The sequence below is a fragment of the Physella acuta genome, unplaced genomic scaffold, assembly GCF_028476545.2.
Source record: "Physella acuta isolate Inbredline_101_S28 unplaced genomic scaffold, ASM2847654v3 ptg001155l, whole genome shotgun sequence".
In the NCBI taxonomy this organism is placed as follows: domain Eukaryota; kingdom Metazoa; phylum Mollusca; class Gastropoda; family Physidae; genus Physella; species Physella acuta.
Window position 1 is genome coordinate 76691 of NW_026732672.1, and position 26355 is coordinate 103045.

General features: G+C 43.9%; 1 protein-coding gene across 1 annotated transcript in view; it reads left to right on the forward strand.

Moving 5' to 3' along the window:
* The first annotated feature begins 1493 nt into the window (after positions 1-1493).
* Positions 1494-26355, forward strand: part of LOC131956486 (rhomboid-related protein 3-like) — a 32289-nt gene continuing 7427 nt past the window's right edge. The window contains exons 1-7 of the mRNA XM_059320957.1: positions 1494-1547; positions 2674-2697; positions 4125-4313; positions 22505-22621; positions 23946-24059; positions 25316-25458; positions 25997-26109. Coding sequence (XP_059176940.1) covers positions 1494-1547; positions 2674-2697; positions 4125-4313; positions 22505-22621; positions 23946-24059; positions 25316-25458; positions 25997-26109 — 754 coding nt within the window. The remainder of the gene's footprint in view (positions 1548-2673; positions 2698-4124; positions 4314-22504; positions 22622-23945; positions 24060-25315; positions 25459-25996; positions 26110-26355) is intronic.

The following is a 26355-nucleotide window of genomic DNA, read 5'->3' on the forward strand; positions in this document are numbered from 1 at the left end:
GTCACGAGTTGGACCGGGTCTGTGAGCGGTTCCAGACTTAAGTGTTCTTGGGATGTGCATCTCAAGATTTATTTATATTAGTGCCAGTTAATGCAAAGTTTCATTATAGTGGTGAATGTTCATGTGAAGTGTATTCACATTGGCTTAAAGTGTAATGAAATTTTCTTGTTTGTTTAAGTGCATTTTCATCTGGAATTGTTTTTATATTGTCAAAATATTCATATGAATTTACTTATATAGGTGAATCTTGATGTGAAAGTTCTTTATTCTACTGAACATTCATGTGAAATTTCTTTCAGTTGGCAAAAAGTTTATCTAAACATTGTATTTATATTGGTGACTATGTACCTGAAGTGTCTGTGTTTTTTAACAAAATAGTTCCATTGCTAGCCAGTTGTTTTCTATTGTCTTCTACCAACCGTCGTCTACTGTTTGACTGTTTTTTTTTTAAATTAAAAAAAATGTTTTTTTTTATTTACCATTTTAAAATAATCACATCAAAATTGTTTAAATATTTACAAACAAGAAAAAGAAACCAGTTTAATAATATCATACCAAATGTGTGGGGCAAACAGTAAGGTATAAGTAATTAAACAGAATAAACATCAAAATTATGATATGAGCAAAAGGATGAATTTAAGTATGGTTATTAAGGTCGCTGCATGTAAAACTAGACATTACAGTGGGGCATATTTTTCACTTGGTTTGCTCAAAGATTGTTTCAGTAATGAAAATTTGGCATACCATAGGTTTTTGTTTTTGTTTTTCTCATACCATAATATTTTTTTTTTTTTTTTTTTTTTTAAATACTTTTATTTGCAATTAAAACAAGTACATCAACATCAAATTTTTTAACATAATTTTGAACACCAAATGAAAACGAAAGGTTTTGCAAATGTACATAATGAATATCATACCATAATAAATTGCTAACTCGACTTCTATTTCTCTTGATAGCAATAACTTATTAAGTTACGTGCTGTGATTATATTTTTAAATATGTGATTTAAATCATGGTTTGTCTTATGTACAATGTCCAACTACATTATTTGTTTATCTTATTTAAATTTTATTTTTTTAATTGCTTCCTCGCAGAAATAAATTGTTAAATAGGAATACAGAATCGTGGATCTGCCGAATTTCGCTTAATTTTATTTTTCACAAATCCGACTCGAAATAAATCAGTGCCAGAAGCAAGTGAGAGTTACGTCCCTTAAAGCAGTAGTTTCTTGGTTCATTAAAGTACCGTGTCAAAAATATTCATTCGCCTCATAGGAAATCAATAGATAAAGAACTTGTTTGACGTAGTTTCACTGGCTGCCTCAGCCGCTTTGCTTCCCCTGGTTTCTAGGGGTATTTTCTGTGTCGTTTTCGCGTGGTCCTTAATTGGTGATTTGGTGCGTCTGTTTACGGGAGATAACTCGCTAGAACTTCCTACAATTGGAGTTATCCGCCCAGTATGAGATGAAGTGTTTGAATTAAGTGGCACCAAGATGGCGGAAATTATCCTCATTACAGAGGTGGATATTCTCAAACAGTTGCTGGAGGTTTGTTTTACTAGGGGCTTATTACTGTCATATGGGCTTTTGTTCATGGTGTACTGCCATGTGGGCTTTTGTTTATGGTGTACTGTCATATGGGCTTTTGTTTATGGTGTACTGTCATATGGGCTTTTTTTAATTGTGTACTGTCATATGGGCTTTTGTCAATTCGTGGTTTACTGTGATATGGGCTTTTTGTTCATCTGTGTTTTACAGTGATATGGGCGTTTGTTCATAGTTTACTGTGATATGGGCTTTTGTTAATTCGTGGTTTACTGTGATATGGGCTTTGGCTCATAGTTCACTGTGATATGGGCTTTTGCTCATATTTTACTGATTTATGGGCTTTTGCTTAAGGTTACATTTCATGTGGCGTTTTATTTATGGTTTGTCGTGCTCCGGTGTTGTTTGAGAACAGATTTGTGTATGATGTACCGTACCGGGGGCGGGGTGGGTGGGCTTTTGATCATCTCTGTAAACACCTAATCACTACTCTGTTAATTAACGATTGTTTGCCTGTGGGCGTATAGAGCCTTTACCCTGCCCAACCCTTCCAATTGCTTGTGGGTGACTCTGCCAAAACTACATCCTCACTTACACCTGTAGACACACTCACATACACTGAGGCCTACACTCACACACCATGCCAAAACTACACCCCTACTATTACACCTGTTGACACACTCACATACACAGAGGCGCACACTCACGCACTCTCATACACACATATCTCCACACATAAACCTCCACAAGACACATCGGCCCTATTGTACTTATGTCAGTTAATTAATTCTGCCACACTGTGATGTCAATTAAGTAGTTCGATGTTACACGGAAATTTCAATCAATTATTTCCATGTGATAATGTGATGCCAATTAATTATTTCCATGTGATAATGTGATGTCAATTAATTATTTCCATGTGATAATGTGATTGTGTCAATTAATTATTTCTATGCTATAATGTGATGTCAATTATTTCCATGTGATAATGAGGTGTCAACTAATTATTTCCATGTGATAATGAGGTGTCAATTAATTATTACTACGTGAACATGTGACGCCGATACTAACTTAGCTTGAAAGTTAACTCACGCACAAAGTTAACAATTTTGTTTTGTTTTTGTTTCAGAAATGGAAGCCTTTGTTTGACCAGGTAAGTCGTGTAATCTTTTGTTCTTCCTCACTTCCTATTGGTTGCCAGTGTAAACCAAAATGGCGACAATCTAATTTGATTGGTTGGCTTCTCTGTTGTCTTGACGTCGCGGAAAGTGCCATTGTGTGTTTTGTTATAGAACCACATTGTTAAAACATGCAGGCGTTTGTCTATTTCTGCCCTGCACCCGCTGACCTACGCTCAACTGTCTAAAACTATTCATAATTAATTAGACATTTCATTTGAGCCACTCTGTAACCATTAAACTTAACTTTTTAAAATAGACCATGTCCATTTCACCTTGCTGAAAACTTAATGCACATTGGGCATTATATAAAAACAATGCACATTGGGCATTATATAAACAATACACATTGGGCATTATATACAACTCTATATACATTAGGGCATTGCATAAAAACTCATGCAAATTTAACATTTACAGAAAGATTGAATGAGCAATGAAAACGTATATAAAAATGTAATTTCTATTATACAGAGCGCATGAAAACTACATGTATAATACATTTTTGGTTTCATTAATTTAAGATTAGAAAACGAGACCTTCCGTTATCATTGTTTTGATCCAAGTTTGTTCTAGTACCATTAGAACATTGTTTTGATCCAAGTTTTCTCTAGCACCATTAGAACATTGTTTTGATCCAAGTTTGCTCTAGCACCATTAGAACATTGTTTTGATCCAAGTTTGCTCTAGCACCATTAGAACATTGTTTTGATCCAAGTTTGCTCTAGCACCATTAGAACATTGTTTTGATCCAAGTTTTCTCTAGTACCATTAGAACATTGTTTTGATGCAAGTTTGCTCTAGTACCATTAGAACATTGTTTTGATGCAAGTTTGCCTTAGTACCATTAGAACATTGTTTTGATCCAAGTTTGCTCTAGTACCATTAGAACATTGTTTTGATGCAAGTTTGCCTTAGTACCATTAGAACATTGTTTTGATCCAAGTTTGCTCTAGTACCATTAGAACATTGTTTTGATGCAAGTTTGCCTTAGTACCATTAGAACATTGATTTGATCCAAGTTTGCTCTAGTACCATTAGAACATTGATTTGATCCAAGTTTGCTCTAGTACCATTAGAACATTGTTTTGATCCAAGTTTTCCCTAGCACCATTAGAACATTGTTTTGATGCAAGTTTGCCTTAGTACCATTAGAACATTGATTTGATCCAAGTTTGCTCTAGTACCATTAGAACATTGTTTTGATGCAAGTTTGCCTTAGTACCATTAGAACATTGATTTGATCCAAGTTTGCTCTAGTACCATTAGAACATTGATTTGATCCAAGTTTGCCTTAGTACCATTAGAACATTGATTTGATCCAAGTTTGCTCTAGTACCATTAGAACATTGATTTGATCCAAGTTTGCTCTAGTACCATTAGAACATTGTGTTCTCTGTAGTCACGTGACGGAGTCTTGTTTCAGTATGACCCCTACCGGCGGGGAGAGATCGCCATCGAAGACTTCATGTTCCTGCTGCGCCACCCCCAGGTCCGGGCCGAGCTTGACCCCCACACCCTGACGGTCCTGGAGATCAAGGCCGCGGACCCCCAGCGGAGTTCAGTCAGTTACCAGGAGTTTGTCAACATGGTGAGTAGGGCATCGTGCTGTCTGTCGGGCATACACCTGTCAGACATACACCTGTCTGTCGGGTATACACCTGTCTGTCGGGTATAAACCTAGCTGTCAAACATCCACCTGCCTTTTACATACCTATTAAACACTCACCTGGCTACCAAATACCTGTCAAACATCCACTTGTCAAACACCTGTCTATCACATACCTGTCAAACGAGAACGTATAATGACATAATGTCACATTTTAAAAAGTCATTTTTTGAACTGAAATTTAGCAGTTAATTCGCATAATTTGAAGATATCTTTATAAACTGCAATAGAGTGGATTCCTTTTATTGATATCGCTGCGCCTAAAGAACAAAAAAAAATAATTGTGAATTATTTTTGGGTTGAAGTGGGGTGGATGAGTTAATTTAGGGGAGGGTCTGATTTTTGTGACGATGTGTGACAATGGAAAAGTTGGGGAAGGCGAATCATATTTTCGTTTAATAACCAAGTTACAAAACACTAATATAAAAAAAAAATTAAACCCCAAAAAATAATTATAGACCAATTGTAATCAATAATTCATCATTCAGAGAATAAAATCGAATAAAAATGATAGATTATTTTCTTTGTAGCTCTAATTACACTCCCGCCCTTTTCTTCATTAGCTTCAACCGTGACGTCACGTCCCAGTGAGCTTCAACGAGTAACGGACGATAGTCATGCGCAAACAATACTCCACGCATGCGCCGACCCTATCCACGTACATTACTCTCTACTACCACATTCATAAACCCATAACCTCGAACCAAAGCTTGCGATTCTGATCGAAATTGAGAAATAAATAAATAAATTGAGCCGCTTATTGTGGAGTCGACACGGTACACGGTATTGGCTGAGGAAGGCTTACAGCTGAGGAAATAATGAACACACTAAATCAATTTACAACAATAGAAAATCGCGCGCTGAAATATTAACATTCAATGCATGAATAATGTGTAACCACAGTGATCTGATGTATGCTACAAAATTAAGACGTTACTGGCAGAATAGGGTGGGGTAGGGGGGGGGGGGCAAATTGGATGTGTTACAACGTTAAATTATTTACGTGAACAGACGGAGAGGTGTTTGAATGGTAGCGGGGTAACGGGTGAGTTTATGTGAGGTAACTCAGCGGGTATTGGCTGTTTTGTGTGAGGTAACTCAGCGGGTATTGGCTATTTTGTGTGAGGTAACTCAGCGGGTATTGGCTATTTTATGTGAGGTAACTCAGCGGGTATTGGCTGTTTTGTGTGAGGTAATCGACGGGTAGATGGTGTGTTTTTCTCCGTGTGGGGAGATTTTAAAAAAAATAATTTAATGTTGTATTTGTGGGTTACTATGGTGTCAGGCATTTTGAAATAAAAATCAAATAGCTTAACGAATCCCAAATCCACACAATATATAGTATATATATATATATATATATATATATATATATATATATATATATATATATACATATATATATAGTTTATTAGAGACAACTAATTAACGATATACCGAGGGCGGGCGAGTTGATGACCGTAGAGGCCATGGACACAAAAGTAACAGCAAACCCTGACTATTGATTGGTCCAACACGGAGCTTAAATATTGTTGAGATACATTTTTAGTTCGTTTAGTGTTGAACTTTTCAGAAATCTCTCGAGGACTGAGGGCATTCGTATTTGATTTTGATCTTGGTCCGGATAGAGTCCTGATTTATGTTCCTGATGTTGGTCCTTTTTAACAGTCTTGATAGAGTCCTTTGTATGATCCTGATGATGGTCCTGGCAGTCCTACCCTTCATATACCCTCTTAACGGCATATAAAAACTTAAAATTTCGCAGCATAAACATGCGTTGTTGGTAATAATATCTTCCGTCACGCTTCACCGCTCATGTGTGAGATCAATCAATATTTTTCAACATGCCAACACAACCCACACAAAGCAAATTTTTCCCCCTAGCGATATAAATGTGGGGGAAATTACCATGTTTATAATGCTTGAAAGATATCGAACAACGCTTCACTTAGCTTTACCAGTTGCTATTAAAAAATATTTCAGAGAATTTTTTAAAAAATAGTTGGCAATTCGTTGTTTTTTTTCGCAAGCAGCTGCCACATTATATTATATTTTTAACTGTTGTGTAGTTGTGTCACGTGATTTGATAAAACGGTTGTGAAATTGTTTTATGTTATTTGATAACTGTTGTGAAATTGGTTTAAGTTATTTGATAACTGTTGTGAAGTTTGATCACGTGATTTGATAATTGTTGTGAATTTGGGTCACGTGATTTAACAATTGTTGTAAAGTTTTGTTAAGATACTGGCTAATTACACACGAGCGCTTATTTAACAGCAATCGAGGCACTAAGTAGCCATTGTTGCTGTACATACACAGAACAGTGTCAGGCAAAGCGCTGAGTTGGAATCGAACCTCCGACTCAATCACACGTCGACGTAAAAACTCAATAAGATGAGTGGGCCAGGGAAGTGGGTGTATAACAAGAGACAATCCCCGCCTTCAGACACGTTCATGTTTTGTATAGGTGATGTAACGCCTTGCATAGTTAAGCCTGATTGAATATTCATTAGGCAGAGTTTGGCATCGACCGTGTGCAGCTCGGCTGGTGGTTCAATGACGCTATCTCTGAACCATCAGCGCTCGGTCTCTGTATTCATCTCATTCATTACCTCAGCGGAGAGGTAGATTTTTAGATTTTAAACTTTTACATTTTAAATTTCATGGGCCTAGGCTTGGTGCGTTTAAAACCAAACTGTTAATTAGAGATCGTTCAAAAATAATTTGAGTAAAACCAAACTGTTAATTACAGGTCGTTCAAAATTAAATTACGTGAAACTAAACTGTTAATTAAGTTTCATGAATAATTTTAGTAAAAACAAACTGTTAATTAGACGTCGTTCAAAAATAAATATGGAAGGGAAAAAACTGCAATTCTCATAACTTTGTTAAGTGGTGCGTTGCATTTCTGATTGAGCAAATCAAATCTCCGTAGTTTCGTACAAAATGTCTTTTAAACATGACTTTACTGGAACTTTATAAGAAATCAGTGAAATACGTTTGACGTCTGATTAGCTTTGTCTGATGGAGAAATGGCTAGCCGAGTTTTAAAAAACTGATCAAGAAACCAAATATTCATGATGTCTACAAAAATTAACTTCTGAAATTGAAATATTTTAAAGTCTAATAAAAATAACTTGAGTTTATTGGCTTTGATCGAAAGAGTTCTCGTGCGCAATGATTATAATTTTATTTGACTATAGTAAATGTAAATAACAACATTCATTCAATATAACAGTCGTAATTATGCAATACATTACCGAAATCAACTACAGAAGCAGCCTGAACTACCAACATGATCCCACTAACCAGGGGCCTGTACTCCTGTGATCTAACTAACCAGGGGCATGCACTCCTGTGATCTAACTAACCAGGGGCATGCACTCCTGTGATCTAACTAACCAGGGGCCTGTACTCCTGTGATCTAACTAATCAGGTGCCTGTACTCCTGTGATCTAACTAACCAGGGGCATGCACTCCTGTGATCTAACTAACCAGGGGCCTGTACTCCTGTGATCTAACTAACCAAGGGCCTGTACTCCTGTGATCTAACTAACCAGGGGCCAGTACTCATGTGATCTAACTAACCAGGGGCCAGTACTATGATCTAACTAACCAGGGGCCTGTACTCCTGTGATCTAACTAACCAGGGGCCTGTACTCATGTGATCTAACTAACCAGGGGCCATTACTGTGATCTAACTAACCAGGGGCCTGTACTCCTGTGATCTAACTAACCAGGGGCCTGTACTCCTGTGATCTAACTAACCAGGGGCCAGTACTCATGTGATCTAACTAACCAGGGGCCAGTACTGTGATCTAACTAACCAGGGGCCTGTACTCTACTACTGTGATCAAACTAACCAGGGGCCAGTACTCATGTGATCTAACTAACCAGGGGCCTGTACTCATGTGATCTAACTAACCAGGGGCCAGTACTCATGTGATCTAACTAACCAGGGGCCATTACTGTGATCTAACTAACCAGGGGCCAGTACTGTGATCTAACTAACCAGGGGCCTGTACTCCTGTGATATAACTAACCAGGGGCCTGTACTCCTGTGATCTAACTAACCAGGGGCCTGTACTACTGTGATCTAACTAACCAGGGGCCATTTCTGTGATCTAACTAACCAGGGGCCTGTACTCATGTGATCTAACTAACCAGCGGCCAGTACTCATGTGATCTAACTAACCAGGGGCCATTACTGTGATCTAACTAACCAGGGGCCAGTACTGTGATCTAACTAACCAGGGGCCTGAACTCCTGTGATCTAACTAACCAGGGGCCTGTACTCCTGTGATATAACTAACCAGGGGCCTGTACTCCTGTGATCTAACTAACCAGGGGCCTTTACTCCTGTGATCTAACTAACCAGGGGCCTGTACTCCTGTGATCTAACTAACCAGGGGCCTGTACTCCTGTGATCTAACTAACCAGGGGCCATTACTGTGATCTAACTAACCAGGGGCCTGTACTCCTGTGATCTAACTAACCAGGGGCCTGTACTCCTGTGATCTAACTAACCAGGGGCCAGTACTGTGATCTAAATAACCAGGGGCCTGTACTCCTGTGATCTAACTAACCAGGGGCCTGTACTCCTGTGATCTAACTAACCCGGGGCCTGTACTCCTGTGATCTAACTAACCAGGGGCCAGTACTGTGATCTAACTAACCAGGGGCCTGTACTCCTGTGATCTAACTAACCAGGGGCCTGTACTCCTGTGATCTAACTAACCAGGGGCCTGTACTCCTGTGATCTAACTAACCAGGGGCCTGTACTCCTGTGATCTAACCAGGGGCCTGTACTCCTGTGATCTAACTAACCAGGGGCCTGTACTCCTGTGATCTAACTAACCAGGGGCCTGTACTCCTGTGATCTAACTAACCAGGGGCCTGTACTCCTGTGATCTAACTAACCAGGGGCCTGTACTCCTGTGATCTAACTAACCAGGGGCCAGTACTGTGATCTAACTAACCAGGGGCCAGTACTGTGATCTAACTAACCAGGGGCCTGTACTGTGATCTAACTAACCAGGGGCCAGTACTGTGATCTAACTAACCAGGGGCCTGTACTGTGATCTAACTAACCAGGGGCCTGTACTCCTGTGATCTAACTAACCAGGGGCCTGTACTCCTGTGATCTAACTAACCAGTGGCCTGTACTCCTGTGATCTAACTAACCAGGGGCCTGTACTCCTGTGATCTAACTAACCAGGGGCCTGTACTCCTGTGATCTAACTAACCAGGGGCCAGTACTCCTGTGATTTAACTAACCAGGGGCCAGTACTGTGATCTAACTAACCAGGGGCCTGTACTCCTGTGATCTAACTAACCAGGGGCCTGTACTCCTGTGATCTAACTAACCAGGGGCCTGTACTGTGATCTAACTAACGAGGGGCCAGTACTGTGATCTAACTAACCAGGGGCCTGTACTGTGATATAACTAACCAGGGGCCTGTACTCCTGTAATCTAACTAACCAGGGGCCTGTACTCCTGTGATCTAACTAACCAGGGGCCAGTACTGTGATCTAACTAACCAGGGGCCAGTACTGTGATCTAACTAACCAGGGGCCTGTACTGTGATCTAACTAACCAGGGGCCAGTACTGTGATCTAACTAACCAGGGGCCTGTACTGTGATCTAACTAACCAGGGGCCTGTACTCCTGTGATCTAACTAACCAGGGGCCTGTACTCCTGTGATCTAACTAACCAGGGGCCTGTACTCCTGTGATCTAACTAACCAGGGGCCTGTACTCCTGTGATCTAACTAACCAGGGGCCTGTACTCCTGTGATCTAACTAACCAGGGGCCTGTACTCCTGTGATTTAACTAACCAGGGGCCTGTACTCCTGTGATCTAACTAACCAGGGGCCCGTACTCCTGTGATCTAACTAACCAGGGGCCAGTACTGTGATCTAACTAACCAGGTGCCAGTACTCCTGTGATCTAACTAACCAGGGGCCAGTACTGTGATCTAACTAACCAAGGGCCTGTACTGTGATCTAACTAACCAGGGGCCAGTACTATGATCTAACTTACCAGGTGCCAGTACTCCTGTGATCTAACTAACCAGGGGCCTGTACTGTGATCTAACTAACCAGGGGCCTGTACTCCTGTGATCTAACTAACCAGGGGCCTGTACTGTGATCTAACTAACCAGGGGCCTGTACTCCTGTGATCTAACTAACCAGGGGCCTGTACTCCTGTGATCTAACTAACCAGTGGCCTGTACTCCTGTGATCTAACTAACCAGGGGCCTGTACTCCTGTGATCTAACTAACCAGGGGCCTGTACTCCTGTGATCTAACTAACCAGGGGCATGTACTCCTGTGATCTAACTAACCAGGGGCCAGTACTCCTGTGATCTAACTATCCAGGAGCCTGTACTCCTGTGATCTAACTAACCAGGGGCCTGTACTCCTGTGATCTAACTAACCAGGGGCCTGTACTGTGATCTAACTAACCAGGGGCCTGTACTCCTGTGATCTAGCTAACCAGGGGCCTGTACTCATGTGATCTAACTAACCAGGGGCCTGTACTGTGATCTAACTAACCAGGTGCCAGTACTCCTGTGATCTAACTAACCAGGGGCCAGTACTGTGATCTAACTAACCAAGGGCCTGTACTGTGATCTAACTAACCAGGGGCCAGTACTATGATCTAACTTACCAGGTGCCAGTACTCCTGTGATCTAACTAACCAGGGGCCTGTACTGTGATCTAACTAACCAGGGGCCTGTACTCCTGTGATCTAACTAACCAGGGGCCTGTACTGTGATCTAACTAACCAGGGGCCTGTACTCCTGTGATCTAACTAACCAGGGGCCTGTACTGTGATCTAACTAACCAGGGGCCTGTACTCCTGTGATCTAACTAACCAGGGGCCTTTACTCCTGTGATCTAACTAACCAGGGGCCTTTACTCCTGTGATCTAACTAACCAGGGGCCTGTACTCCTGTGATCTAACTAACCAGGGGCCCGTACTCCTGTGATCTAACTAACCAGGGGCCAGTACTGTGATCTAACTAACCAGGGGCCTGTACTGTGATCTAACTAACCAGGGGCCTGTACTGTGATCTAACTAACCAGGGGCCAGTACTGTGATCTAACTAACCAGGGGCCTGTACTCCTGTGATCTAACTAACCAGGGGCCTGTACTCCTGTGATCTAACTAACCAGGGGCCTGTACTCCTGTGATCTAACTAACCAGGGGCCTGTACTCCTGTGATCTAACTAACCAGGGGCCAGTACTGTGATCTAACTAACCAGAGGCCTGTACTCCTGTGATCTAACTAACCAGGGGCCTGTACTCCTGTGATCTAACTAACCAGTGGCCTGTACTCCTGTGATCTAACTAACCAGGGGCCTGTACTCCTGTGATCTAACTAACCAGGGGCCTGTACTCCTGTGATCTAACTAACCAGGGGCATGTACTCCTGTGATCTAACTAACCAGGGGCCAGTACTCCTGTGATCTAACTATCCAGGATTCTGTACTCCTGTGATCTAACTAACCAGGGGCCTGTACTCCTGTGATCTAACTAACCAGGGGCCTGTACTGTGATCTAACTAACCAGGGGCCTGTACTCCTGTGATCTAGCTAACCAGGGGCCTGTACTCATGTGATCTAACTAACCAGGGGCCTGTACTGTGATCTAACTAACCAGGTGCCAGTACTCCTGTGATCTAACTAACCAGGGGCCAGTACTGTGATCTAACTAACCAAGGGCCTGTACTGTGATCTAACTAACCAGGGGCCAGTACTATGATCTAACTTACCAGGTGCCAGTACTCCTGTGATCTAACTAACCAGGGGCCTGTACTGTGATCTAACTAACCAGGGGCCTGTACTCCTGTGATCTAACTAACCAGGGGCCTGTACTGTGATCTAACTAACCAGGGGCCTGTACTCCTGTGATCTAACTAACCAGGGGCCTGTACTCCTGTGATCTAACTAACCAGGGGCCTGTACTCCTGTGATCTAACTAACCAGGGGCCAGTACTCCTGTGATTTAACTAACCAGGGGCCAGTACTGTGATCTAACTAACCAGGGGCCTGTACTCCTGTGATCTAACTAACCAGGGGCCTGTACTCCTGTGATCTAACTAACCAGGGGCCTGTACTGTGATCTAACTAACCAGGGGCCAGTACTGTGATCTAACTAACCAGGGGCCTGTACTGTGATATAACTAACCAGGGGCCTGTACTCCTGTAATCTAACTAACCAGGGGCCTGTACTCCTGTGATCTAACTAACCAGGGGCCAGTACTGTGATCTAACTAACCAGGGGCCAGTACTGTGATCTAACTAACCAGGGGCCTGTACTGTGATCTAACTAACCAGGGGCCAGTACTGTGATCTAACTAACCAGGGGCCTGTACTGTGATCTAACTAACCAGGGGCCTGTACTCCTGTGATCTAACTAACCAGGGGCCTGTACTCCTGTGATCTAACTAACCAGGGGCCTGTACTCCTGTGATCTAACTAACCAGGGGCCTGTACTCCTGTGATCTAACTAACCTGGGGCCTGTACTGTGATCTAACTAACCAGGGGCCGGTACTCCTGTGATCTAACTAACCAGGGGCCTGTACTCCTGTGATCTAACTAACCAGGGGCCAGTACTGTGATCTAACTAACCAGGGGCCAGTAATATAAATCTAACTAACCAGGGGCCAGTACTGTGATCTAACTAACACGGGGCCTGTACTGTGATCTAACTAACCAGGGGCCTGTACTCTTGTGATCTAACTAACCAGGGGCCTGTACTCCTGTGATCTAACTAACCAGGGGCCTGTACTCCTGTGATCTAACTAACCAGGGCCTGTACTCCTGTGATCTAACTAACCAGGGGCCAGTACTCCTGTGATCTAACTAACCAGGGGCCTGTACTCCTGTGATCTAACTAACCAGGGGCCTGTACTCCTGTGATCTAACTAACCAGGGGCCTGTACTCCTGTGATCTAACTAACCAGGGGCCTGTACTCCTGTGATCTAACTAACCAGGGGCCTGTACTCCTGTGATCTAACTAACCAGGGGCCTGTACTCCTGTGATCTAACTAACCAGGGGCCTGTACTCCTGTGATCTAACTAACCAGGGGCCTGTACTCCTGTGATTTAACTAACCAGGGGCCTGTACTCCTGTGATCTAACTAACCAGGGGCCTGTACTCTACTCCTGTGATATAACTAACCAGGGGCCTGTACTCCTGTGATTTAACTAACCAGGGGCCTGTACTGTGATCTAACTAACCAGGGGCCTGTACTCCTGTGATCTAACTAACCAGGGGCCTGTACTGTGATCTAACTAACCAGGGGCCTGTACTCCTGTGATCTAACTAACCAGGGGCCTGTACTGTGATCTAACTAACCAGGGGCCTGTACTCCTGTGATCTAACTAACCAGGGGCCTTTACTCCTGTGATCTAACTAACCAGGGGCCTTTACTCCTGTGATCTAACTAACCAGGGGCCTGTACTCCTGTGATCTAACTAACCAGGGGCCCGTACTCCTGTGATCTAACTAACCAGGGGCCAGTACTGTGATCTAACTAACCAGGGGCCTGTACTGTGATCTAACTAACCAGGGGCCTGTACTGTGATCTAACTAACCAGGGGCCAGTACTGTGATCTAACTAACCAGGGGCCTGTACTCCTGTGATCTAACTAACCAGGGGCCTGTACTCCTGTGATCTAACTAACCAGGGGCCTGTACTCCTGTGATCTAACTAACCAGGGGCCTGTACTCCTGTGATCTAACTAACCAGGGGCCAGTACTGTGATCTAACTAACCAGAGGCCTGTACTCCTGTGATCTAACTAACCAGGGGCCTGTACTCCTGTGATCTAACTAACCAGTGGCCTGTACTCCTGTGATCTAACTAACCAGGGGCCTGTACTCCTGTGATCTAACTAACCAGGGGCCTGTACTCCTGTGATCTAACTAACCAGGGGCATGTACTCCTGTGATCTAACTAACCAGGGGCCAGTACTCCTGTGATCTAACTATCCAGGATTCTGTACTCCTGTGATCTAACTAACCAGGGGCCTGTACTCCTGTGATCTAACTAACCAGGGGCCTGTACTGTGATCTAACTAACCAGGGGCCTGTACTCCTGTGATCTAGCTAACCAGGGGCCTGTACTCATGTGATCTAACTAACCAGGGGCCTGTACTGTGATCTAACTAACCAGGTGCCAGTACTCCTGTGATCTAACTAACCAGGGGCCAGTACTGTGATCTAACTAACCAAGGGCCTGTACTGTGATCTAACTAACCAGGGGCCAGTACTATGATCTAACTTACCAGGTGCCAGTACTCCTGTGATCTAACTAACCAGGGGCCTGTACTGTGATCTAACTAACCAGGGGCCTGTACTCCTGTGATCTAACTAACCAGGGGCCTGTACTGTGATCTAACTAACCAGGGGCCTGTACTCCTGTGATCTAACTAACCAGGGGCCTGTACTCCTGTGATCTAACTAACCAGGGGCCTGTACTCCTGTGATCTAACTAACCAGGGGCCAGTACTCCTGTGATTTAACTAACCAGGGGCCAGTACTGTGATCTAACTAACCAGGGGCCTGTACTCCTGTGATCTAACTAACCAGGGGCCTGTACTCCTGTGATCTAACTAACCAGGGGCCTGTACTGTGATCTAACTAACCAGGGGCCAGTACTGTGATCTAACTAACCAGGGGCCTGTACTGTGATATAACTAACCAGGGGCCTGTACTCCTGTAATCTAACTAACCAGGGGCCTGTACTCCTGTGATCTAACTAACCAGGGGCCAGTACTGTGATCTAACTAACCAGGGGCCAGTACTGTGATCTAACTAACCAGGGGCCTGTACTGTGATCTAACTAACCAGGGGCCAGTACTGTGATCTAACTAACCAGGGGCCTGTACTGTGATCTAACTAACCAGGGGCCTGTACTCCTGTGATCTAACTAACCAGGGGCCTGTACTCCTGTGATCTAACTAACCAGGGGCCTGTACTCCTGTGATCTAACTAACCAGGGGCCTGTACTCCTGTGATCTAACTAACCTGGGGCCTGTACTGTGATCTAACTAACCAGGGGCCGGTACTCCTGTGATCTAACTAACCAGGGGCCTGTACTCCTGTGATCTAACTAACCAGGGGCCAGTACTGTGATCTAACTAACCAGGGGCCAGTAATATAAATCTAACTAACCAGGGGCCAGTACTGTGATCTAACTAACACGGGGCCTGTACTGTGATCTAACTAACCAGGGGCCTGTACTCTTGTGATCTAACTAACCAGGGGCCTGTACTCCTGTGATCTAACTAACCAGGGGCCTGTACTCCTGTGATCTAACTAACCAGGGCCTGTACTCCTGTGATCTAACTAACCAGGGGCCAGTACTCCTGTGATCTAACTAACCAGGGGCCTGTACTCCTGTGATCTAACTAACCAGGGGCCTGTACTCCTGTGATCTAACTAACCAGGGGCCTGTACTCCTGTGATCTAACTAACCAGGGGCCTGTACTCCTGTGATCTAACTAACCAGGGGCCTGTACTCCTGTGATCTAACTAACCAGGGGCCTGTACTCCTGTGATCTAACTAACCAGGGGCCTGTACTCCTGTGATCTAACTAACCAGGGGCCTGTACTCCTGTGATTTAACTAACCAGGGGCCTGTACTCCTGTGATCTAACTAACCAGGGGCCTGTACTCTACTCCTGTGATATAACTAACCAGGGGCCTGTACTCCTGTGATTTAACTAACCAGGGGCCTGTACTCCTGTGATCTAACTAACCAGGGGCCTGTACTCTACTCCTGTGATATAACTAACCAGGGGCCTGTACTCCTGTGATGTAACTAACCAGGGGCCTTTACTCCTGTGATCTAACTAACCAGGGGCCTGTACTCCTGTGATCTAACTAACCAGGGGCCCGTACTCCTGTGATCTAACTAACCAGGGGCCAGTACTGTGATCTAACTAACCAGGGGCCTGTACTGTGATCTAACTAACCAGGGGCCTGTACTGTGATCTAACTAACCAGGGGCCAGTACTGTGATCTAACTAACCAGGGGCCTGTACTCCTGTGATCTAACTAACCAGGGGCCTGTACTCCTGTGATCTAACTAACCAGGGGCCTGTACTCCTGTGATCTAACTAACCAGGGGCCTGTACTCCTGTGATCTAACTAACCAGGGGCCAGTACTGTGATCTAACTAACCAGAGGCCTGTACTCCTGTGATCTAACTAACCAGGGGCCTGTACTCCTGTGATCTAACTAACCAGTGGCCTGTACTCCTGTGATCTAACTAACCAGGGGCCTGTACTCCTGTGATCTAACTAACCAGGGGCCTGTACTCCTGTGATCTAACTAACCAGGGGCATGTACTCCTGTGATCTAACTAACCAGGGGCCAGTACTCCTGTGATCTAACTATCCAGGAGCCTGTACTCCTGTGATCTAACTAACCAGGGGCCTGTACTCCTGTGATCTAACTAACCAGGGGCCTGTACTGTGATCTAACTAACCAGGGGCCTGTACTCCTGTGATCTAGATTACCAGGGGCCTGTACTCATGTGATCTAACTAACCAGGGGCCTGTACTGTGATCTAACTAACCAGGTGCCAGTACTCCTGTGATCTAACTAACCAGGGGCCAGTACTGTGATCTAACTAACCAAGGGCCTGTACTGTGATCTAACTAACCAGGGGCCAGTACTATGATCTAACTTACCAGGTGCCAGTACTCCTGTGATCTAACTAACCAGGGGCCTGTACTGTGATCTAACTAACCAGGGGCCTGTACTCCTGTGATCTAACTAACCAGGGGCCTGTACTGTGATCTAACTAACCAGGGGCCTGTACTCCTGTGATCTAACTAACCAGGGGCCTGTACTCCTGTGATCTAACTAACCAGGGGCCAGTACTCCTGTGATTTAACTAACCAGGGGCCAGTACTGTGATCTAACTAACCAGGGGCCTGTACTCCTGTGATCTAACTAACCAGGGGCCTGTACTCCTGTGATCTAACTAACCAGGGGCCTGTACTGTGATCTAACTAACCAGGGGCCAGTACTGTGATCTAACTAACCAGGGGCCTGTACTGTGATATAACTAACCAGGGGCCTGTACTCCTGTAATCTAACTAACCAGGGGCCTGTACTCCTGTGATCTAACTAACCAGGGGCCAGTACTGTGATCTAACTAACCAGGGGCCAGTACTGTGATCTAACTAACCAGGGGCCTGTACTGTGATCTAACTAACCAGGGGCCAGTACTGTGATCTAACTAACCAGGGGCCTGTACTGTGATCTAACTAACCAGGGGCCTGTACTCCTGTGATCTAACTAACCAGGGGCCTGTACTCCTGTGATCTAACTAACCAGGGGCCTGTACTCCTGTGATCTAACTAACCAGGGGCCTGTACTCCTGTGATCTAACTAACCTGGGGCCTGTACTGTGATCTAACTAACCAGGGGCCGGTACTCCTGTGATCTAACTAACCAGGGGCCTGTACTCCTGTGATCTAACTAACCAGGGGCCAGTACTGTGATCTAACTAACCAGGGGCCAGTAATATGATCTAACTAACCAGGGGCCAGTACTGTGATCTAACTAACCAGGGGCCTTTACTGTGATCTAACTAACCAGGGGCCTGTACTCTTGTGATCTAACTAACCAGGGGCCTGTACTCCTGTGATCTAACTAACCAGGGGCCTGTACTCCTGTGATCTAACTAACCAGGGCCTGTACTCCTGTGATCTAACTAACCAGGGGCCAGTACTCCTGTGATCTAACTAACCAGGGGCCTGTACTCCTGTGATCTAACTAACCAGGGGCCTGTACTCCTGTGATCTAACTAACCAGGGGCCTGTACTCCTGTGATCTAACTAACCAGGGGCCTGTACTCCTGTGATCTAACTAACCAGGGGCCTGTACTCCTGTGATCTAACTAACCAGGGGCCTGTACTCCTGTGATCTAACTAACCAGGGGCCTGTACTCCTGTGATCTAACTAACCAGGGGCCTGTACTCCTGTGATTTAACTAACCAGGGGCCTGTACTCCTGTGATCTAACTAACCAGGGGCCTGTACTCTACTCCTGTGATATAACTAACCAGGGGCCTGTACTCCTGTGATGTAACTAACCAGGGGCCTTTACTCCTGTGATCTAACTAACCAGGGGCCTGTACTCCTGTGATCTAACTAACCAGGGGCCCGTACTCCTGTGATCTAACTAACCAGGGGCCAGTACTGTGATCTAACTAACCAGGGGCCTGTACTGTGATCTAACTAACCAGGGGCCTGTACTGTGATCTAACTAACCAGGGGCCAGTACTGTGATCTAACTAACCAGGGGCCTGTACTCCTGTGATCTAACTAACCAGGGGCCTGTACTCCTGTGATCTAACTAACCAGGGGCCTGTACTCCTGTGATCTAACTAACCAGGGGCCTGTACTCCTGTGATCTAACTAACCAGGGGCCAGTACTGTGATCTAACTAACCAGAGGCCTGTACTCCTGTGATCTAACTAACCAGGGGCCTGTACTCCTGTGATCTAACTAACCAGTGGCCTGTACTCCTGTGATCTAACTAACCAGGGGCCTGTACTCCTGTGATCTAACTAACCAGGGGCCTGTACTCCTGTGATCTAACTAACCAGGGGCATGTACTCCTGTGATCTAACTAACCAGGGGCCAGTACTCCTGTGATCTAACTATCCAGAAGCCTGTACTCCTGTGATCTAACTAACCAGGGGCCTGTACTCCTGTGATCTAACTAACCAGGGGCCTGTACTGTGATCTAACTAACCAGGGGCCTGTACTCCTGTGATCTAGCTAACCAGGGGCCTGTACTCATGTGATCTAACTAACCAGGGGCCTGTACTGTGATCTAACTAACCAGGTGCCAGTACTCCTGTGATCTAACTAACCAGGGGCCAGTACTGTGATCTAACTAAACAAGGGCCTGTACTGTGATCTAACTAACCAGGGGCCAGTACTATGATCTAACTTACCAGGTGCCAGTACTCCTGTGATCTAACTAACCAGGGGCCTGTACTGTGATCTAACTAACCAGGGGCCTGTACTCCTGTGATCTAACTAACCAGGGGCCTGTACTGTGATCTAACTAACCAGGGGCCTGTACTCCTGTGATCTAACTAACCAGGGGCATGTACTCCTGTGATCTAACTAACCAGGGGCCTTTACTCCTGTGATCTAACTAACCAGGGGCCAGTATTGTGATCTAACTAATCAGGGGCCTGTACTCCTGTGATCTAACTAACCAGGGGCCTGTACTGTGATCTAACTAACCAGGGGCCTGTACTCCTGTGATCTAACCAGGGGCCTGTACTCCTGTGATCTAACTAACCAGGGGCCTGTACTCCTGTGATCTAACTAACCAGGGGCCTGTACTCCTGTGATCTAACTAACCAGGGGCCTGTACTCCTATGATCTAACTAACCAGGGGCCTGTACTCCTGTGATCTAACTAACCAGGGGCCTGTACTCCTGTGATCTAACTAACCAGGGGCCTGTACTCCTGTGATCTAACTAATCAGGTGCCTGTACTCCTGTGATCTAACTAACCAGGGGCCTGTACTCCTGTGATCTAACTAACCAGGGGCCTGTACTCCTGTGATCTAACCAGGGCCTGTACTCCTGTGATCTAACCATTCAGGGGCCTGTACTTGCAAACATGAGCTCACAGATGTGTCCTGTGTTGACTTGTGTAATTAGGTAATAAAATGGCCGGCAGCCGTTGAATGTAGCCCTCACAAGGAACTCATGTGCTAGGGGTCAGTGACCTCTCTTTCCTAGCCTCGTGACGTTAACGACGACTCGTCATTGCCAGAGATGTAAAACTTTTACAGTGGGGGAGGCGGGGGGGGGGGGGGATTGGGAATATTTTTCTAACTTAGAAAGTTATTGTGTCAAATAAAATGTCCTCGTTTGGTTTGTCAGGAGTTTACGTAATAGCTGGCTGAAGAGATGTGTTAGGAACAGAAGAGGGTCCTAAGATCGTGTTACGGATTGTTTAGAGAGGTGTGTGGGTGTGACGGTCTTGAGATGTGTGTAGCTGTGTGTGGTGGTCTTAAGATGTTGTTGTGTGGCGGTCTTTGTATTTGAGTGTGTGTCGGACTTGAGATGTGTGTGTGTGTGTGTGTGTCGGTCTTGAGATGTGTGTCAAACGTGAGTAAAAACTGCCATCCGTATTTTTACTTTTCTAGAAAACGTCCCGGCTTAATAATTACTTGAGTTTTATTAAAATTTGAGACATTCACTTGCGTGAATAAATATTTCAACCATAAAGGCAATTTCTTTTCAACATCCATAGTCGCAAGACATTCTTTAATAAACTATTGGTCTTGGATGTCATAAAATGTACAAACGCGACTAGAGCTCAAAAGTTGATACAGAACTAAAAATTTGTTTTAATACTTGTATATGAAATTTCATCAACCTAGCTGAAACGGTACTCAAGTTATCGTGTTCATAGACATACACACACATACATACATACATACACACACACAGACATACAGACAAAATTGCAAAACTATGTTGTTTTTTTTTTCGATTCAAGAAGGTGTAAAACGTCGAGATTTATAAATATCTCAATTTGGTGTTTTTTTTGGAATACTTAATACTTAATACTTAATCTATAATGACAAAATATACTTCAGGGGACATAACTCACCTCCAGAGGACAACACCGGCTCATTGTAATGGAGAAGTTCACATTGCGAATTGCGGGACCAAAAAAAATCTTAGTTTATAAAAATAATGTTTTTAAAAAATAATTTAGTCATTTTAAAAAATCTGAATTAACTAAAAGAATCATAACAATTCAAAAACCGTTTAAATGATCAAAGGAACAGAACGTAACATAAACAGCACATCCATTTTGATTTTAAAAATTGATTATTCATGCTATTGTCACTACCCTTCAAATGCTTTCTTGGAAGTAAAAAACGACTTGGTTTACATAATCAATGGTGTGCTACAAGTAATTAGCTATACAAGTAATTAGCTATACACGTAATTAGCATTAATGGAGGTATCGATCGTCTGTCATGCGACACTGTAAATAAATAACATCACGTGATAGGTCCCAGCACCCCCTAGTAAAAATGGACTTGACTTACTTTTTGTACACTTATAAAAACATAAACAACCTTAGCTATGGGTGAGTTTTCAACTTTTTTGAAACTTAACATTATCATTATCCCTTCCCGTTTATGGGCAGGTGAAGTAGAGTTCATCTGTTTCAGTTACCTCGGCGTATGAAGGGACAATGTGGTCAGCATTGAGCCCATCCGTTTTGTTTCCCTAACGTGAGTCAGGTACCCATCAGAGCTGGGTGGACTCAGGAACCTTCTACTAAATCGAACCTGTGATTCGAACTCGAGACTTTGGGTTAGTGGTTGTAAGCTCAACAAACCGACCATGCCGTCACATAACAGTTTAAATAAAGTGTTCTAAACTTATTCTTATCTATCACTTTGGTCAAAACATTTGTATCTGCTGGAAGATAAATAACTCATTAAAGTTAAACTTTTCTTAATTATATATTTTTTTAAATTAACATTTGCTGAGGTATTAGATCCCAAAAAAAATATTTTAAAAGTTAACATTTCCATAGTTATTGCTTTAGATCAAAATACAGTTAACTATTTTCATAGGTATTAGATCCCAAAAAAAGGTTTACATTTGCTTAGGAATTAGATAAAAAAAAACCCAACATTTCTTTGACCGAATAGAAATCCAAATCCCACCTCTAACATCCCCCTAACCCCCTTCCCCCCCATTAAACAGCAGACTACTGAGGCGTCAAACATGGGGTCCTTAAAATCACTCATGTAAACACAGATAGATTCATAACTCCATTTTTTGTCAATCAGCTTTCCCGATGTATCCACAAATAGATTCATAACTCCACATTTGTTCCCCATCCCTCCCAGTGCGTCGAGAAATGTGCACGGCTTTAGAAATGTGAAAATCTTTCCCCTCGCCCTAAAGTAAACAAACACAATGAAAGGCGTATTTGTGTCGGCTGGTAAAGATGTTCTAAAGCCAGGCTCGCTGGCTGATGTTTCTGATTGACGTCTGCTTCTCTTCCATTGTGCAGATGAGCTGCAGACGGAACGACAGCTTCCGGTTGGCTGTGGAGAGTCGTGAGGCCGACCCCTGGAACAGGTCCCTCTACCTCAGTGACGGGCCCTACCTGACGTGCTTCCAGAAGATGGTAGGTGGGTTGCCGGATGACGGACAGATGCTAGAGGACGGACAGATGTTGTATGACGGACAGGTGTTAGATGACGGACATGTGTATGACGGACACGCTGGATGACGGACAGATACTGAACAGATGCTAGATGACGAACATATGTTATATGAAGTACATGCTGGATGACATACACTTTTTGGATGACAGACAGATGTCGGATGACAGACAAATGTTATTTGACGGACACGCTGGATGACAGACATATGTTGTATGACAGACATGTGCTGGATGACGGACATATGCTGGATAACGGACACCCTAGAAGACAGACACCTGTTAGATGGCAGACAGATGTCGGATGACGGACAAATGGTGTATGACGGACACGCTGGACGACAGACAGATTTTAGATGCCGGACATATGTTGAATGACAGATACCGGATGACGGACAAATGTTGTAAAACGGACATGCTGCATGACAGATACGTGCTGGATGACGGACACGCTAGATAACAGACACTTGTTAGATGGCAGACAGATACCGGATGACGGACAGATGCTATATGACGGACGTATGTTGTATGACGCACATGCTGGATGACGGAAACGCTAGATGACAGACACTTGTTGGATGACGGACATATACCGGATGACAGAGAGATGCTAGATGTTGTATGACGCACATGCTGGATGATGGACACTTGCTGGATGACACATGAAGGGTGACAGACATACATGAGTTGGACGAATGTTTGAAACATCTGCAGTATGCAAGTCATAGTTAGGGTCAGTCTTATGACAGCCGTGTTAGATGTGTATGGTGTATGACAGACGAGAAGTGTTTGTATGAGAAGTGTTATATAATAACATCAAGTATCATAACCCAACGAATAGGCCACAGTTTCACAATTACATTAACCATTACAGATTAACCCTGCTACATATTAACTCTAATTTTAACAGATTAACCGCAATTGTTGCAGATTTACCTGTACCTTAATTAGCACATAAACACAAAACACCTGTAACGACTCATCAACAGCAACCAGACAAAAATAGTTTACAAGACCGTAGTTTAGCTCCAATCAATGCTGCCTACCATCTCCCCGCCCCCCCTTATCTGATATACAAAAGATTCCCCACCCCCTTCACTTCCATGCCTGATCTACAATATATATTCTCTCCCCCCCCCCTCCCAAAAAGTCTGATGCCCTTAAGTTTACCCCCCCCCCCCCTACACGTCTGATCTACAAAAGATTTTCTTTCTCCCCAAGTCCGCCGCCCCCCCCCCCCCCCCCCCACCTAGCTGTGTGACCTACAAAAAAGTTTCTCTCTCCCCAGGTCCGCCGCATAGCCCGTGAGTTCCTGACGGACGACGCCGACCGTCAGTTCTACGCTGACCGTTACACCTGCTGCCCACCCCCCATCTTCATACCCCTCATCACATTGCTAGAGGTACTGGTTTGTATGGAGGTCTTCTTTAATACACCCCCACCCCCTACTATCTTTAAATCACATCAATAGAGCTGGAGTTTTTATTGTTTCTTTAAAACCTTAGGAGGAAAATGACACGTCATAATTAACGGTATTCATCTGGTGGGGGAATGGGGGGGGGGGGGTCTTTAGCCGATGCACTTTGTGAGGGTGTCGCTGTCAGTATGGTTAATATATTTGACTGCGATTCATTTCTTTTACATTATAAGAGCAAGATGAAGAAAATTACTGTTAACTCAAGATTTATGGTTATTGTAGGTGGGCGGCGTGGTCAAGTCATAGATAAAGTCATCTGTTCCAGAGCTTTTATACTTAATGATTTGCTACATCTGACTGCTACAAATACAAACGGTGATGTCAAACGGTTCAGACAGAATAAAAATGTCTCCTTCAGACGGAGACTTCGGAGAAAAACATTACAAATTTATTAGTCGTAGACTACAAGGGGAGGTCACTTAAACTCAGCTCATCATATAACTCACAATCGATTGTCTGGTTGTCTTTCTTGTTTGGTTGGGAATAAGGGTGATATAAGGTAGCTCTCACATCACTGTGTACTGTTGATGTTTACATCTGAAGGTTTTAGTTCGTGCATGTATTATACAACACATCATATGTGATAGGGTGGTTATTATTTTTTGTACATGTATATGGTTTGGCCCTCGTTTCTAACAAAGAAAATGTAACAATGTATTTTCTTTTAAATAATTTATAGCTTTCTGTTTTGTTATAAATCTTTATATGGGGTAGTGGTCTTTTACGTTATATTACTTTATATGGGGTAGAGTTGCGCAAAATGCCAGATTTTCTGTTGCATATAAAATGTCCATGATTCCTTAACTAACAAGTCGCTGAGCTTCAACATTTAACTCCTATACCAGGGGTCGGCAACCTGCGGCTCGCGAGCCGCATGCGGCTCTTTTGATATCAAGATGCGGCTCTCCAGCTCCTTGCACAAATACTAATAATCTTAATAAAAAAATAAAATATTTGAAATAAAAAAATGTTAGTGGCTCTTTAAAACCAGGGAAATTTTGAAAATTGTAACTTTTGGCTCTTCCGCTTCAAAAGGTTGCCGACCCCTTTCCTATACTATAACCCCCCATGATCTACATTTAGATTCCCTCATGACCCATGTTAAAAGCCCCTCTCTCTTGACCCACATTCACCCCCCCCCCTTCCGAGATTAGAGTTTAAACCCTCCCTATACTCACCAGGTAGGATGCTTTGTCTACTACTGTATGGAGTCCCGAATGTTCACCTTCAACGGGCCAGTCCCTGTGGCCAGTGTCTTCATATACAGACCCGACAAACGTCTCGAGATGTGGCGCTTCCTGCTGTACATGATGCTGCATGCTGGGTAGGTCACGTGACGTCAAGTGTGTTGGGTAGGTCATGTGACGTCCTACATGCTGGGTAGGTCACATGAGGTCATGCTGGGTAGGTCACGTGAGGTCATGCACACAGGGTAGGTCATGTGACGTCGTACATGCTGGGTAGGTCACGTGACGTCAAGTGTGTTGGGTAGGTCATGTGACGTCCTACATGCTGGGTAGGTCATGTTACGAAAAGGCTACTGCTGTCCAGCATTGAAGGGGATTTCGGCAGCGAATGCCGAATAAATGTCAAGGTGCCGTGTGGACAATGTTGGAAGGGGACTGGTGGGTGTGGCCATTTGGTGTGGAGTGTGGCCAATAGATGTGGATGTGGCCAATAGATGTGGATGTGGTCAATAGATGTAGATGTGGCCAATAGATGTGGATGTTGCCAATAGATGTTGATGTGGCCAATAGATGTGGATAAGCTGTATGTGTGGGGAAATCGAGTGATACATCTTTAAAATTGTTCATCTTGAATAGTTACATAGATATTTAAAATGTTTTTTTTTAAATCCTCAGCTATGTGCATCTACTATTTAATGTAATAGTCCAAGTTCTAGTTGGTGTACCTTTAGAGATGGTCCATGGTCCATTTAGGATAGCCCTGGTCTATATGTCAGGTATCCTGGCAGGTGAGTGCAACACCTTCTTATATACATATATGTATATATATATATATATGTGACGAGCGAACATTTATCCTGCCGACAACGCCAATTGTAACGAGCCAACAGTTACCATGCTCGCAACGCCACATGTAATGAGACCTAATTGCCTGTAGTGCCACGTGTTAACGAGTTTAACCACTCATTCTAGACAACATTGACCACAGTATAGATACTCAAGATGCAGGTTCGCTATTGATCCTTTATTACATG